Source organism: Equus asinus, chromosome 4 (assembly GCF_041296235.1).
Source record: "Equus asinus isolate D_3611 breed Donkey chromosome 4, EquAss-T2T_v2, whole genome shotgun sequence".
NCBI classification, from domain to species: Eukaryota; Metazoa; Chordata; class Mammalia; order Perissodactyla; family Equidae; genus Equus; species Equus asinus.
In genome coordinates this window covers 28364296-28377527 of record NC_091793.1, presented here as the reverse complement: position 1 = coordinate 28377527, position 13232 = coordinate 28364296, and the positions used below count along the sequence as shown (strand labels likewise).

General features: G+C 36.0%; 1 protein-coding gene across 4 annotated transcripts in view; it reads right to left on the bottom strand.

Moving 5' to 3' along the window:
• The window catches only part of CRY1 (cryptochrome circadian regulator 1), a 91807-nt gene that overhangs the window by 17719 nt on the left and 60856 nt on the right, over positions 1-13232 (bottom strand). For all 4 annotated transcript variants that reach the window (XM_014852347.3, XM_070507011.1, XM_070507010.1 and 1 more), the window contains one exon: positions 7498-7606. In XM_014852347.3, coding sequence (XP_014707833.1) covers positions 7498-7606 — 109 coding nt within the window. The remainder of the gene's footprint in view (positions 1-7497; positions 7607-13232) is intronic.

Here is a 13232-nt window from a genome sequence, read left to right as displayed (position 1 = left end):
TCCTGCTGAGAGAGACACCTCATTGTATGGGGTATAGGACCACAGGAACACGTAACCCTCCCTGCAGGGAAGACACTTCCCAGAGGGCAAGGGCAGACCTGGTTCATAAGAACAGCCCACTGGGTGGCTGAGAAACTGCCTGCAGGGTGTGGGCTAACTGGAGCTGATCTGTACAAGTAGTCCACTGGGCGGCAGAGAAATTTACCACAGGGCCTGGGTGAGTTGTAGCTGGTCTGGGGAAGTGGCCTATCAGGTGGCAGGGAAACTTGTCAGAGGATACGTGTAGGCTGGGGCTGGTCCAGGAGGGCTGCTGAGGTGAGTTCTATTGGGCCTTCCACCTGCTCATCTGCTGGCTGACGTGCCAGACAAAAAGCACAAGGATATCAAGAAGGAAAGTCCTTTCTCTCTTGCTATGACCTTGCAGAGAACCACCAGCAATGTCTACTGACAAAGCCTAATATCAAGCCAGCTGACAAAAGAGAAATGTTGACAGTGTCCAGCTTCAGTATCATAAGGCAGGGGAAAGAAGGGTGGATTTGGAAGTGAGACGAGAAATTGATTATTGCACATTTATTTTCTCTATTGTTTACTTGCTTTCTGTTTCATTGATTTCTATTCGTCTCTTTATTATTTCCCTTTTACCTACTACTGGTTTAATTTTTTTCTTCTTTTTCTATTTTTTAAGGTGAAGCCTAGTTCTTTGATTTCTTCTTTTCTAATAGACTATTGAAAGCTATTAATTTTCCTCTAAGCACTGCTGTGGCTGAATCCCATAAATTTGATATATTGGGTTTCTACTATCATTTGGTTATAAATATTTGCTATTCTTTTGGTATTCACTTTTTATTTAATTCCGTTGAACTCAGAGAATATATTCTGTAAGATTTCAGTCCTAAATCTATTGATACCTGTTTTGTGGCTGAGCATATGGTCTATCTTTGTGAATGTTTCATATGCACTAGAAAAGAACATGTCTTCTGTAGTTCTTGGGTGTAGTGTTCCACAGATATGTTACATCAAATTGCTTGACAGTGTTATTCACCTCATCTGTATCTTTACTAATTTTTGTATATCCTAACAATAACTGAGAAGTGTAAAAATCACCGACTATGACTGTGACTTTATCTATGTCTCCCTTTAGTTTTATCAGTTTGAGATTCATGTATTTTTATGCTGTTAGTAGGTACATATACATTTACGATGCTTATATCCTCTTGATGTGAGACTTTACTCTTTATCTCTGGTAATTTTGTCTTGAATTCTATTTTCTTATGCTTACTGTTTGCAAAGTACATTTTTTCAGTTTTTTTAACTTCAACCTACCTGTTTCTTTATATTTTTAGAGTGTCTCCTCTGGTTAGCATATAGTTGGTTCTTGCTTATTTTTTATTCAGTCTGACAAACTGTGTCTTTTAAATGGAGAGTTTAAAGTACATCATTTACATTTAATGAAATTATTGATACAGTTGTGTTTAAATGTACCATCTTCGTAAGTTGTCTTTTTGCCTATCTCTTCTTTTGCTCCTCTCTTTGCCCCCATCTTCCTTCATTTGAATGAGCCAAATATTTTTCGTATTCCACTTTAAACTGTTCTATTAACTTTTTAGAAGTAGCTCTTTGTGTTATTTTAGATCACTATATGCATTCTTATCACAGTACCTTCAAATCATATATTACTATTGAATAATGTAAGAACCTACATATACGATTCACCTTCTTCCCACCTGGTATGATCTTGTTGATTTTATTTCTATAGATGTTACAAGCCCCATAATACTGGCATTATCCCCTACAAATAATTGCTATTAGTTGGTTTTAACTTGTCAATAGCCCTTTAAAGAAAATAGGATACATACACATAACTGAAAATAATGAAAAAGATGGTCTTTTATATTTGCCCATATATTTAGTGTTCTTCCTTCTTTCCTGCAGACCGTCATTTGTCTAGAATAATTTCTTTCACTCAACAGAGCTTCCATTAGTATTTCTTGTAGTATAGATCTGCTATAAATGAGTTATCTCTGCTTTTGTCTACCTAAAAATGCCTTCATTTTACCTTTTTTGTATTAATGAAAATTTTTGCTAATTTAACATGGTTGTTTGTAGTTCTTTAAAAATGTCATTCCATTGTTTTCTAGACTTTATTGTTTCTGATAAGAAACCACTCACCATTCTTATGTCTTTTCTCCTCTGGCTGCTTATAAAATTTTCTATCTTTGGTTTTCAGTGAATTGTCTATGATACGGCAAGATGTGGTTTTCCTTGTATTTATGCTCTTTGGGGTTTGTTGAGCTTCTTGGTACTATGAGTTGCTGTCTTTCATGAATTTTGGAAAATTCTCAATCATTATCTCTTCAAATATTTTTTTTCTGTCCCAATCTCTCTCCTCTTTTACTCTTGTTCTAAAAGTTTCAGACACTCTGTTCCCTTAAAAAAAAAAAAATCTTCCTTCTCTTCATGCTTCAGTTGGGATAACTTTTATTGATTGTCTTCAAGTTCACTGATCCTTTGTTCTGCTCTGTCCAGTCTGGATAACCTCATCAAATAAATTCTTCATTTCTAATATTGCATGTTTCAGTTCTAGAATTTCCATTTGGTTCTTTTTAATAGTTTCCATTTTTGCACTGAAATTGCCACCTATCCACATATACTTTTTACTTTTCAACTAGACCCTTTAATATCTACAGCATAATTATTTTAAAGTCCTTTATTCTAACCCCGGCATCTGCATCAACTCTGAGTCTGTTTCAATTGACTGTTTGGGGTTTTTTTTTACTTGATTGCAAGTCACATTTTCTTGCTTCTTCATGTGTCTCATAATTTTGTACTGTATGCCACGCAATGGTATAAAAGAATAGAGATGAAATAATATTTCTCTCTAGAAAAGTGCACAGTCTTTGCTCTGACTGTTACAAGTTGAATTAATGTAGTCTATAATTGAGCTGGGTCTAGGCTTTGTTGCTGCTTTAACTTCCATTCAACACTGGCTTCAAAGTTTTTGAGGGCAGGATCTAGATTTTTCTTCAACAGGGCTTAAGACTTGAGCACTGACAAGACTCCAGATGTCTCTCTCTGCTTTACAGGTCTACTCACTAGCCTTACAAACTGCAGGACATATCTCTCTGTTTTCCTGTCCACCCATCAGCTTTATGGTTTCTGGGAGAGTTCTCTTTGTTTTCCAGCCCTGTCCCCTAATTTTCTGCACCTCTGGAGACATCTTTCTACCCTGCTGTCCTGACCCCAGCTTCGGGAGAGTGCTACTTTTCACTAACTGAATACCCAGTGCACTTCAATGCAGGATCTCTCTCAGCTCTTCTGCCTTTCCCCAGCCTTTCACACACTGCCACTGGTACTCCATAAGGGCACTGTAGGAAAGAACTGGAGAGTGAGTGTAAACTTGCTCTGTGCTTAGGGCTTCTTGGGGATTCTAATCTGCCAAGTCAGCCCACATACGACCATGAAAAGCTTGGTAAAATTTCTTCTAGTTTCACTTCATTCTCAATTATAGTGGGTTCCCTTCTCTTCCTGCTGTGCCTCCAGGGAAGTAGCCACAGGTCTCTTCTTTCCTATGAAAGATGCAACCCTTTCTGGGATTTAGTTTATTTAGGGTTCTTTGTGTCTTCAACTCTCTGATATGTTAAAAAGCCCTATGATTTTGTGGTAGATTCACGTTCTTCTCTCATTGTTAAGATGGAAGTGATGTCTACGGTAACTTTCTACATCTTAATCAGACGTGGAAGTGCCCATCTATTCTTTAGTGAGGGCTTTATTTTAAGCAACATGTGGTTATCTTTGAATTCAAATACTTGAATATAACAACAAGATTGCATGTAGTACTAAAATATTTTCATGTGAATAAGTGAATATTAATTTTGAAATTTTAAGCACTGAGATTTGTATCCATTTCTGAGTATCACAATTACTTGTTAACCATTCAGAAGGCATAATATGAACAACTAAATGAATGTAAAGTTTATAAAGTCATGATTAATACTGTGAAAATAAGAAATGTAAAATTTGATAGAAAAACTAAAAATTACAAACGACGAAATTCTTGGGAGATAGCATTTAAAGTAGTATAATTACAATAAAAAACGTTATCTCACACAATAACCCAAATATAAAGAAGGTGAAGCTCTAAAAATTTCCATTCATCCATCCACTACCCCTTCCTTTATTCCATAAATCTAGTCTCAGGGTTTAAAATACTATTTATATATTGAAGGTTCTTAAATTTAGTCCAGACTTCTCCCCTGAGCACTGGACTAGAATGACTACTCAACAAGTATATTTAGATGCCTAAAAGGCATATCAAACTCAAAACGTTTACAAGTGAAATCCTGACTTTTCCCTAAACTTGTTCCTCCCATAGTCTTTATTTCATGCCATTTACCCAGCTAAAAACCTAGGAGTCATCCTTGACTTTCATATACCACATATAAACAAACGCTATGGACTCTATTTTAAAAACATATCCAAAATCCTCCACTTCCCAACACCTCTACTGCTATTGTAGTCCTAGTCCCCACCATTTTGTTCCTGAATAACTGCCAGGGCCTCCTAACTGGTCTTTTTGCTTCTGCCTTTACAACACTTCCACACTCCCACGTCTATTCTCTACAAACAGCCAGAGTGATTCTTTGAAAATATAAGTGAAATTATGTCACTTCTCTACTCAGAAATCTCCCATGGCATCCCATTTTACTCAGAGTAAAAGCCAAAGTCCTTAACATGGCTTATAAAGTCCCATAACCTGGCTCCCTGCAACATCTCTGACTCTCTCTCTTCTTTTCACTCACTGTGCTCTCGTCACACTGGCCCTCTTGCTGTTCCTAAACAAGTCACAGCACACTTCCACATCAGGGCCTTTGTAACTGCTGTTCCCTCTGCCTGTGACACTCTTTCTGCATGTTGCAGTTATCTTAGAAGCTTAAAACAATTCATTAATTCTTAGCAGCTTAAAACAATTTATTAATTCTCTTAAAACAAATTATTAATTAACTAGGTGGTTGGGTCTTCTGTTGGTTTCACCTGGGCTCACACAGCCTGGTCTGGAGGACCAGAGATGCTCTCTCTCACACATCTGAGATCTTGTGCTGGCTGCTGGTTGGCCCTCTCTCTCTACATGTGGTTTCCCGTAATTTGACATTCTAGCCCAGGTTTCCTTACATGGTACAAGGAGCATTCCAAGAGAGCAAAGGTAGAAGGTGCAAGGTTATTTGAGGCCTAGGATTTGGAACTCAATGTCCCCTTTGACACTCGGTCAAGACAAGTTATGAGGTCAATCCAGATTTAAGGGAGTGGAAACATAAACTCCAACTTTTGATGGAACGAGCTGCAAAATATTGTGGATTCAATATATCAGACCCCAGACATCTGTGTGGCTCACTCCATTCACATTTACTCAAATGTCACCTTATCAATGAGGCTTTCCACGATCCCATGTAAAGTAACTACTCTTCCCTCACTTTGACGCTTACTATCCCACCCTTCACTTTAGCACCTATCACCACCTGACATTGCACATTCACTTGTTTGTTTACTATCTGTCTTTCTCCATTACAGTGTAAGTTCCAAGAAGGTAGGAAACTTTTCTGTTTGGTTCACTACTATATCCCCATCACCTCGAACACTGCCTTGGACGTAGGAGGCACTCAATCAATATCTGCTGAATGAGTTCTCTTATTCAAACGAGCATGTGTCATAAAATAATTAAGCAAGAACCCAAAATATCTCAAAAAGAATATAAATTTTTATGCATGTGAAGTGTTAACGGCTTTATATGTTCTTCTTTATTTATTCTGTGATTTCGAACAAAACATTTTATTATGCTTCAATGTGTCCATCTATAAAGACTTTAGCCGCACGTCTCTGTTTCTTGGATATAATGAGAATGTTTTAAACCGATACTGTAAATAAATCTGAATGGAAGTTTTCATAAATGACATTTTATACAGACTACTGTATGTAGCCCGAGGAAAAATCAGAAGAAATAAGCACTCTATGTGCGTTCATATATCTGTGTTTTATGGCTCATACGAAAACCACTGCCTCTTTGCCAAACTGACAAAACAGGACATCATCTAAATGCAGAAGATAGTTTGATCCATTAATATGCTATTCTAGGCAGAAGAAAGCTCAAAACAAAGAACACAAAAGACTTGTTGGCTTATAACAAGCGTTTTAAAAACAAGTAGATAAAGGTTTGTTATTTTAAAGCAACAAAAATCCTCTTAGGATTCATTTTACTTAGACCACATGGACTTAGAGATAGAGCTGACAATTATCCACACATACTCTCATACTCATGAGCTGCTGATAAACTGTTACCATTGTTTCTGATATGCTTTCTACTCAGGACTGTTCCATGTATCTAGGTTAAATTCTGACTCTTAGTAGCTACAGTAGTGAATAAACTTTAATAAATTTTCACTAGCCAAACTGTTGCATTAGCCAAACCCTAAATATTAAAAAGGTTTCTTTCATACCAATGAAAAGAGGCTCGGTAGTTTTTGATTCCCGACATTGGGGACATTCTCATTCAGGGAAAGGAACTGTTCTCTACTGCATTAGATATAGAAACATTGCTATTACAAAAATTTGATGAATCAAACAGTTGCAAGAAAAAGCAGCTATATATTAGTAATTCTAATGGTAGTAAAGAGGAAGGGATGAATACAAAAAGCTCAGCCAAGAAACTCAGCTTCTGCTCTGAGCACTTCCATGAGCTAGTTGTATGACCTTGGTCAACTCATTTAATCTCTCTAGGACTAATTTTTTCATTTGGAAAACAAGGGGGAAATAAGACTAGGAGATTTTTAAGATTCTACCAAGTTAAAAAGAAAACCCTACAATTTTGTATAATTGGTCCCATGTTGATCATTACAGCCCTTTGATCCAGAAAATCCTCTTCTAAGAATTATCCCACAAACGAAGTGGCACATGTCAGCAAAGATATGTATATCTGGACGAGGATGTTCACTGACAGCATTATTTGTATTAGCAAAAGGCCTTTGGAAAAATAACTAAATGTTCAGTAGAAAGCCAAATGAGAAATTAGTAGCATATCTACAAACTGGAATAATACAAAGCCATTTAAATAAAGCATGGCATAGAACAATGTGTTCCCATCTTGGCTCTAAAAAAGCGGGATGGTAACATACACATAAACACACATATAAATCTATCTATCTACATATAAACACATACACATATACATTCTTATTTATGCAAAGAATATTTCTAATAAACACACAAGAAACTGAGTGTAGTTGTTGCCTCCGGCAGTTTAAGATAGAAGAAAGATTTAACTTTTCACTGTAAACCATTTTTTTCACTGATTTTGCCACATATAACTTTTTTATTAAATAAAGAAAAAACAACAAAATTTTTATTTGCAAATACTTATACTCCCCACACTTACCCAAAATGCTTTATTTACCAAATATGTGTCTTCTCTGACAAAAGATTATTTTATGCAAATATTTTTCAAATTACCTTGAAAAGCCTGGGAAACACATCTGCTGGCTGTCCACGAATCACAAACAGACGAGAGTTTAATTTTCGCAGATTGGCATCAAGGTCTTCGAGACATTGAAGCAAAAATCTAGAGAGGAAAGTATTATTAAAATCCTTAAAAATATATATTTAGAAGATATAAAGTATTACAAAATCAGGCTTTTCTAAAAGTTGAAATGCCAATCCCATCATCTTATTACCTCTTATCATATTACCTCTAACTGATACATAAATTACTGTTTCCAGAGCCGACCCGGTGGCACAGCGGTTAAATGCCCATGTTCCACTTTGGTGGTACAGGGTTCGCTGGTTCAGATCCCGGGTGTGGACATGGCACCACTTGGCAAGCCATGCTGTGGTAGGTGTCCCACATATAAAGTAGAGGAAGATGGGCACGGATGTTAGCTCAGGGCCAGTCTTCCTCAGCAAAAAGAGGAGGATTGGCAGTAGTTAGCTCAGGACTAATCTCCCTCAAAAAAAAAAAAAAAAATTACTGTTCCCAGAAACCATACTTACAGTTTTTAAAAAATTACAGCACATGTTTCTTAGTATTTAAATAAAGCTCCTAAATTAAATCACTAACTTTCATTAAATAATAGTGACTGTTAGCAAAAGTTTAATTTGTAAACATAAAAATTATATAAAGAAGTAATTAAATAAATTGATCTCATTGTTTAAACCTGATGTAATGAATTCAAGTTCATACAGAAAAGCCACTTTGAAAAATCTAGAATGTTTTCCACTGTAAAAAAAAAAAAAAGAGAAACATCCTATTTAATCACCCTGAGCAAGTGAATAATTTACGAATTTGAGTCCTTTATTAGGGGATAATTGTAATTTTCTAAGAGAGAGAAAACATAATGTTCATTTTCAAGTTTCTAATCTAATTAAAGAAAGACACTGATAATAAATGGATGCTAAATTATATAGTGCTAACTCTGAGTGTAGAGAAGGTCAGATTAATTTTTTTTAAAAAAAGGTTTCACGAAGCAGGTGGGGCTAAAGATTTTTTTTCAATGAAATAAGTACCAACAAGGCTTACACATAACAGACATCCAGGGAAATCGTGGGGCAATACCAGAAGACTGTTTACTGTGCGTCTCCTATTGTGAAGAAATGGACCAGTCCTCAAGAGCAAATCTGAAGGAGACGTCACCTCTGCAAGGTTCGATCTCATTGTTTGCCTCATGTTAATTTTCTCTTAACATTTCATCTAGATTCTATTCTTGGTTGGACATCACTTTTTTTTTTTTTTTTTTGGGTGAGGAAGATTTGCTCTGAGCTAACGTCTGTTGCCAATCTTCCTTTTTTCTCATTTGAGGAAGATTAGCCCTGAGCTAACATTTGTGCCAATCTTCCTCTACTTTTCGTTTGTGGGATGCCTCCACAGCATGGCTCATGAGTGAAGTAGGTCTGCACCTGGGATCCAAACCAGCAAACCCAGGCTGCCAAGGTGGAGTGCACAGAACTTTAACCATTCGGCCACGGGGCCAGCTGTCTCAGCTGGATATATCTTATTTCCTCTTTTATGTTTACATACTTGTTTCATGTTTTTGATCTTAAGGTTAAATATTTGTTTGCCTTTTCCACAGGCCATAGTGCTCTTTGAGAAGCGATTGTGTCTTACTTGTGAAAAAGAGTGGTTATGACAAATGGAAGGGCATGTTTCAGAACTGCCTTGTCCAAAATGGTAGCCACTAGGTACATGTAGCTATTTAAATTAATAAAAATTTAAAATTCAGTTCCTCAGTCACACTTGCCACATTTCAAGGCCGCTCAACAGCCACATGTGTGGTGAGTAGCTACCATATTGGACAGCACAGGTGAAGAACATTTCTGTCATTCCAGAAAGTTTCTCCCAGACAGCATTGTTCTATAAGGTTGTTCAAGCTAGATCATTTTGTTCTCTTTGCCCGTTCTGATCCCATCATTTCACCAAGAAAGCCTTAATTTTTTACAACTGTAGATATCAGTCACATCAGTATACCTAGTCAGGTTTAACACTCTTTCCCCTTTTGGAGTCATCATCTCTATGGCTTGGGGAGTCCCAGTGCTATACTCATGAGGACGTTAAAGACATCCCACCATTTCACCTGAGGAAGTCTCACAGTTGTCCTTAAACAAACAGAAAACAAGCTTTTCTCTCCTCACGTTTATATTTCACCACATCCCCTTTCTGTCTTGGTTTGGAGTCACCTACCTAATATTCCATCCCAACTCCAACCCACCGTTACCACCATGCAAATACTATGGGAGAGAAATTGTTGTTGTTATTGTAACAATATAAAAACACTTGAGTTTTGTAAAATTATCCAGAACTATGTGTAACTTATCATGTTTGGTGATAAATGTTTACTGGGAAGCATCTAGTTTTATGTATTTGCTTGGCAAGAGTTTTTAGATACTAGGAGTCAGATCAAAACTTAAGAAGGTGAATGAACCAGCTATTTTAAGTTTTCTTAAACAGTACAAAACTAAAATTTCCTGGAAGGATGATCCAAGGCAGAGATAATCCTCAAATCTCTTTCGTACTATTAGTTTCAGGATCTTTTCTACCAGAGCTGGTAGTAAGTAGCAAGAGCTCTCCACATTCAACTTTTCGGCGGAAATGTTTCTACATGGTATAAGCAGGTCAACGATAGACAGTTAAGATGTGAAAAGAAAAAAAAAAGAGGACCTGATTAATTCATAAAATGAGTAAGCCTGGATTAATTAATAATTGGCCCTTTTATTTTTCCCTTTCTTGTTCACAAGCTGAATATGCATTCTTAATGCTTTTCAATAAACATTCTATGAACCAAACATTGTACAGAATGATATGGACTGAAGCAATGTGTTACAATGGAAAAAGTTTTGCAACCAAAGAATTAATTTTGTTTTGGCACTTCTTTAAACAAAGGAATAGAAATCGTATTCAGGTACAGTGTTTTTCTTCCATACATGCTATTTATGGTGTTTTTCTTCCACAGTATGATGTTTTTCTTCCATAGACATTATCACTCACATCACTGTAATTTCACATAAAAATTACAGAGGTACATTAGACTCAAATATAAGTACTTTAAAAAAGAATATAGTAATTTGTACTCATTTTTTTTTTTCATGAGGAAGATTAGCCCTGAGCTAACATCTGTGCCAATCTTCCTCTGCTTTTTATATGTGGGTCACCGCCACAGCATGGCTGATGAGTGGTGTAGGTCCGCACCCAGGATCCAAAGGTGCAAATGCAGGCTGCCAAAGCAGAGTGTCCTGTATTCAACCACTACACCATGGGGCGGCCCCTGTACTGAAATATTTTAGGTAGAAAAGATTTAAGAAAAGAAAGAGGACAGGATGAAGGAGAACACACAGTGACGCTGTCCTGTTACAAAGCTTTTTGCACTATAACTTTTAAAACTACATGCATATATTATTTTGATAAAATAAAATTTACTTTGCATGTATCTACTTATTTTATATGTGTATAAGAAAATAACTTACCAAGTTATTAATATTAGCTATCCAGGGGGAGTGGGAGTTTGGGGTGGGACAGAGGAAGAGACAAACAGACACTTTTTACTTTTTACTTCACAAAAGGTATAAAATTGGTAATCAGCATACACTCCTTCAAAGTAGGGAAAAAAACTGAGAAATACCATATCTACTGTAAACCTGGTTTAATACATAGCAAGTATCTTTTGAAAGCAATAGATATACTTATATGGCATCAATTTTCATGGTTTCATAATATCCTATTACACAGATGTCCCATAATTTAACAAATCTAGCAACAAATTACTACACTTCAGTCAATCCTGAAAAGTTCTAATTTCCTCATCTGTAAAATTGAGATAGTAACACGACCCACTGTTGTGAGAATTAAATAAATGAACATATGAGAAGCTCTTAGAATATGCCTGACTCATAGTAAGCACAATTATGTTAAGTGCTATCTCTTATTTTTTAGTCCCCTCCTTTCTACTACTTCTATTCTTGCTACAATAATTCTAGTCTTTGTTCTCTCTTGCTGGTATTATTTACTGCAATGCCTTAAAATACATCTGCTACCAACAATCTCTCTCCACTCTAATCCATTTTATACATAACATCAAATCTTCCTGAGGCACACTTTCCCATACAAAGGTCTTCAAAGACTCATTCCCTATAAAATAAGGAACAAATTATTTTGCCTGGCCACTAACTTGGGGTTCCAGGTTCATCTCCTACCACTTCTCTTTCCTTCCCACCAAACCAACCTACTTCTCTTTTCCCCCTACAATCTCCTGGAATTTGATCCATGCTTTTCCTTTGGCCTTGAATACTTTTCCAATTCCCATCTCATCAAGTTCATATCCTACTAATCTTCAGTCTTCCAGCTCAAAGTAATTTCTCTATCTTCTGGACTGTCAAACGACATAATGTATCACATCCTAGAGAAACTTTCAGATTATTGTACCTAATATTATTGCTATCACACACATATTACCTCCTCCTCTTGCTGGATTTCAAATTAAATATCTCTGTCTAATTCCTAACTACACAGTTTTCTTAATCTGTGTTTTGGTTTCTACATTTGGCAAACATATCTCCTCATGTGCCTTATACAATTTGTTGAAAAGACTAAAAATAAGATAGAATAACTTAGTAGGGTTGTCTTGTGCAACTGTAAGGAATAGAAACAGCATACAATCACCTAATAGAATCACTAGCACTTGGTAAATATTCATTAAGAAGAGTTATAACTGTTCTTCCTTTGGAATAATGTATGTTTTTGAAAAAAGTAACATGTATTTCTATTTGTAAACACCTGGGCATGACAACAGAAGACAAAGAATTCATTGGACACCTACACCTATCCAGGGAATCATCTTGAACTCATATCTTCCACTGAACGTGACTTCGAACAAAGGTTTGAGAAAAATCTTTCCCAGTGACATAGCAAATGTGGATATAAATATGTATATATAAAAGATACAGTGCAATTAAGACCCTGAATCAACTAATCTTTAAGCATATAATTCTTCCTTGATAATACCACAAAATAAAACCTCTAATAACCCCATGTTCAAACTACCGGTTCATTGACAGGTATGATTTCTTTTTATTGCTGAATAATGATACTTGAAAGGGTGTTATATAAAGTCTAACTTTTCATCCTTTACCCTCAACTAGAGAGAAGAGTGAGTTCTGTCAGAGTTCAGATTCAATGTATCCCAGAGAACACACCAATTTCAACCTTTGTGTATTATAAATGCATGTGCCTTACAACAGGCATCCATTATTGAATGGAATGATTTAATATAATATTACTTTGAAAATACACAGGGTACACTTTTAACAGGAACATATTTTCAGACCTTCTCCCATTTGGGAAATTTACTGTTTTCTTGAAATGATAAACATTTGAAGGCTCAGTTAATAATACTACTAACTACATGTAACAGGACAGGCCACATGGTAGTAAAACTCACTATATCCCTTCACATAATTGTATTGCCTACACAAAAGCACAGTTTTCATGTTATTTAATTACAATACTAATTGTACCAGTTCCAATTAAACTGAAGAGGTGTTAAGTGAGAAAATGGTATTTCTTCACTTTAAACATTTTAAGGATTTTTTTTAAACCTTCCAAGATCACTACCTTATTGCTATCAGAAAAAACTACTTGCAGTGAGCTTCCTTATACCATTTCCAAAAGATGATTTCAACATGAATCAACAGAAATAGTTTCT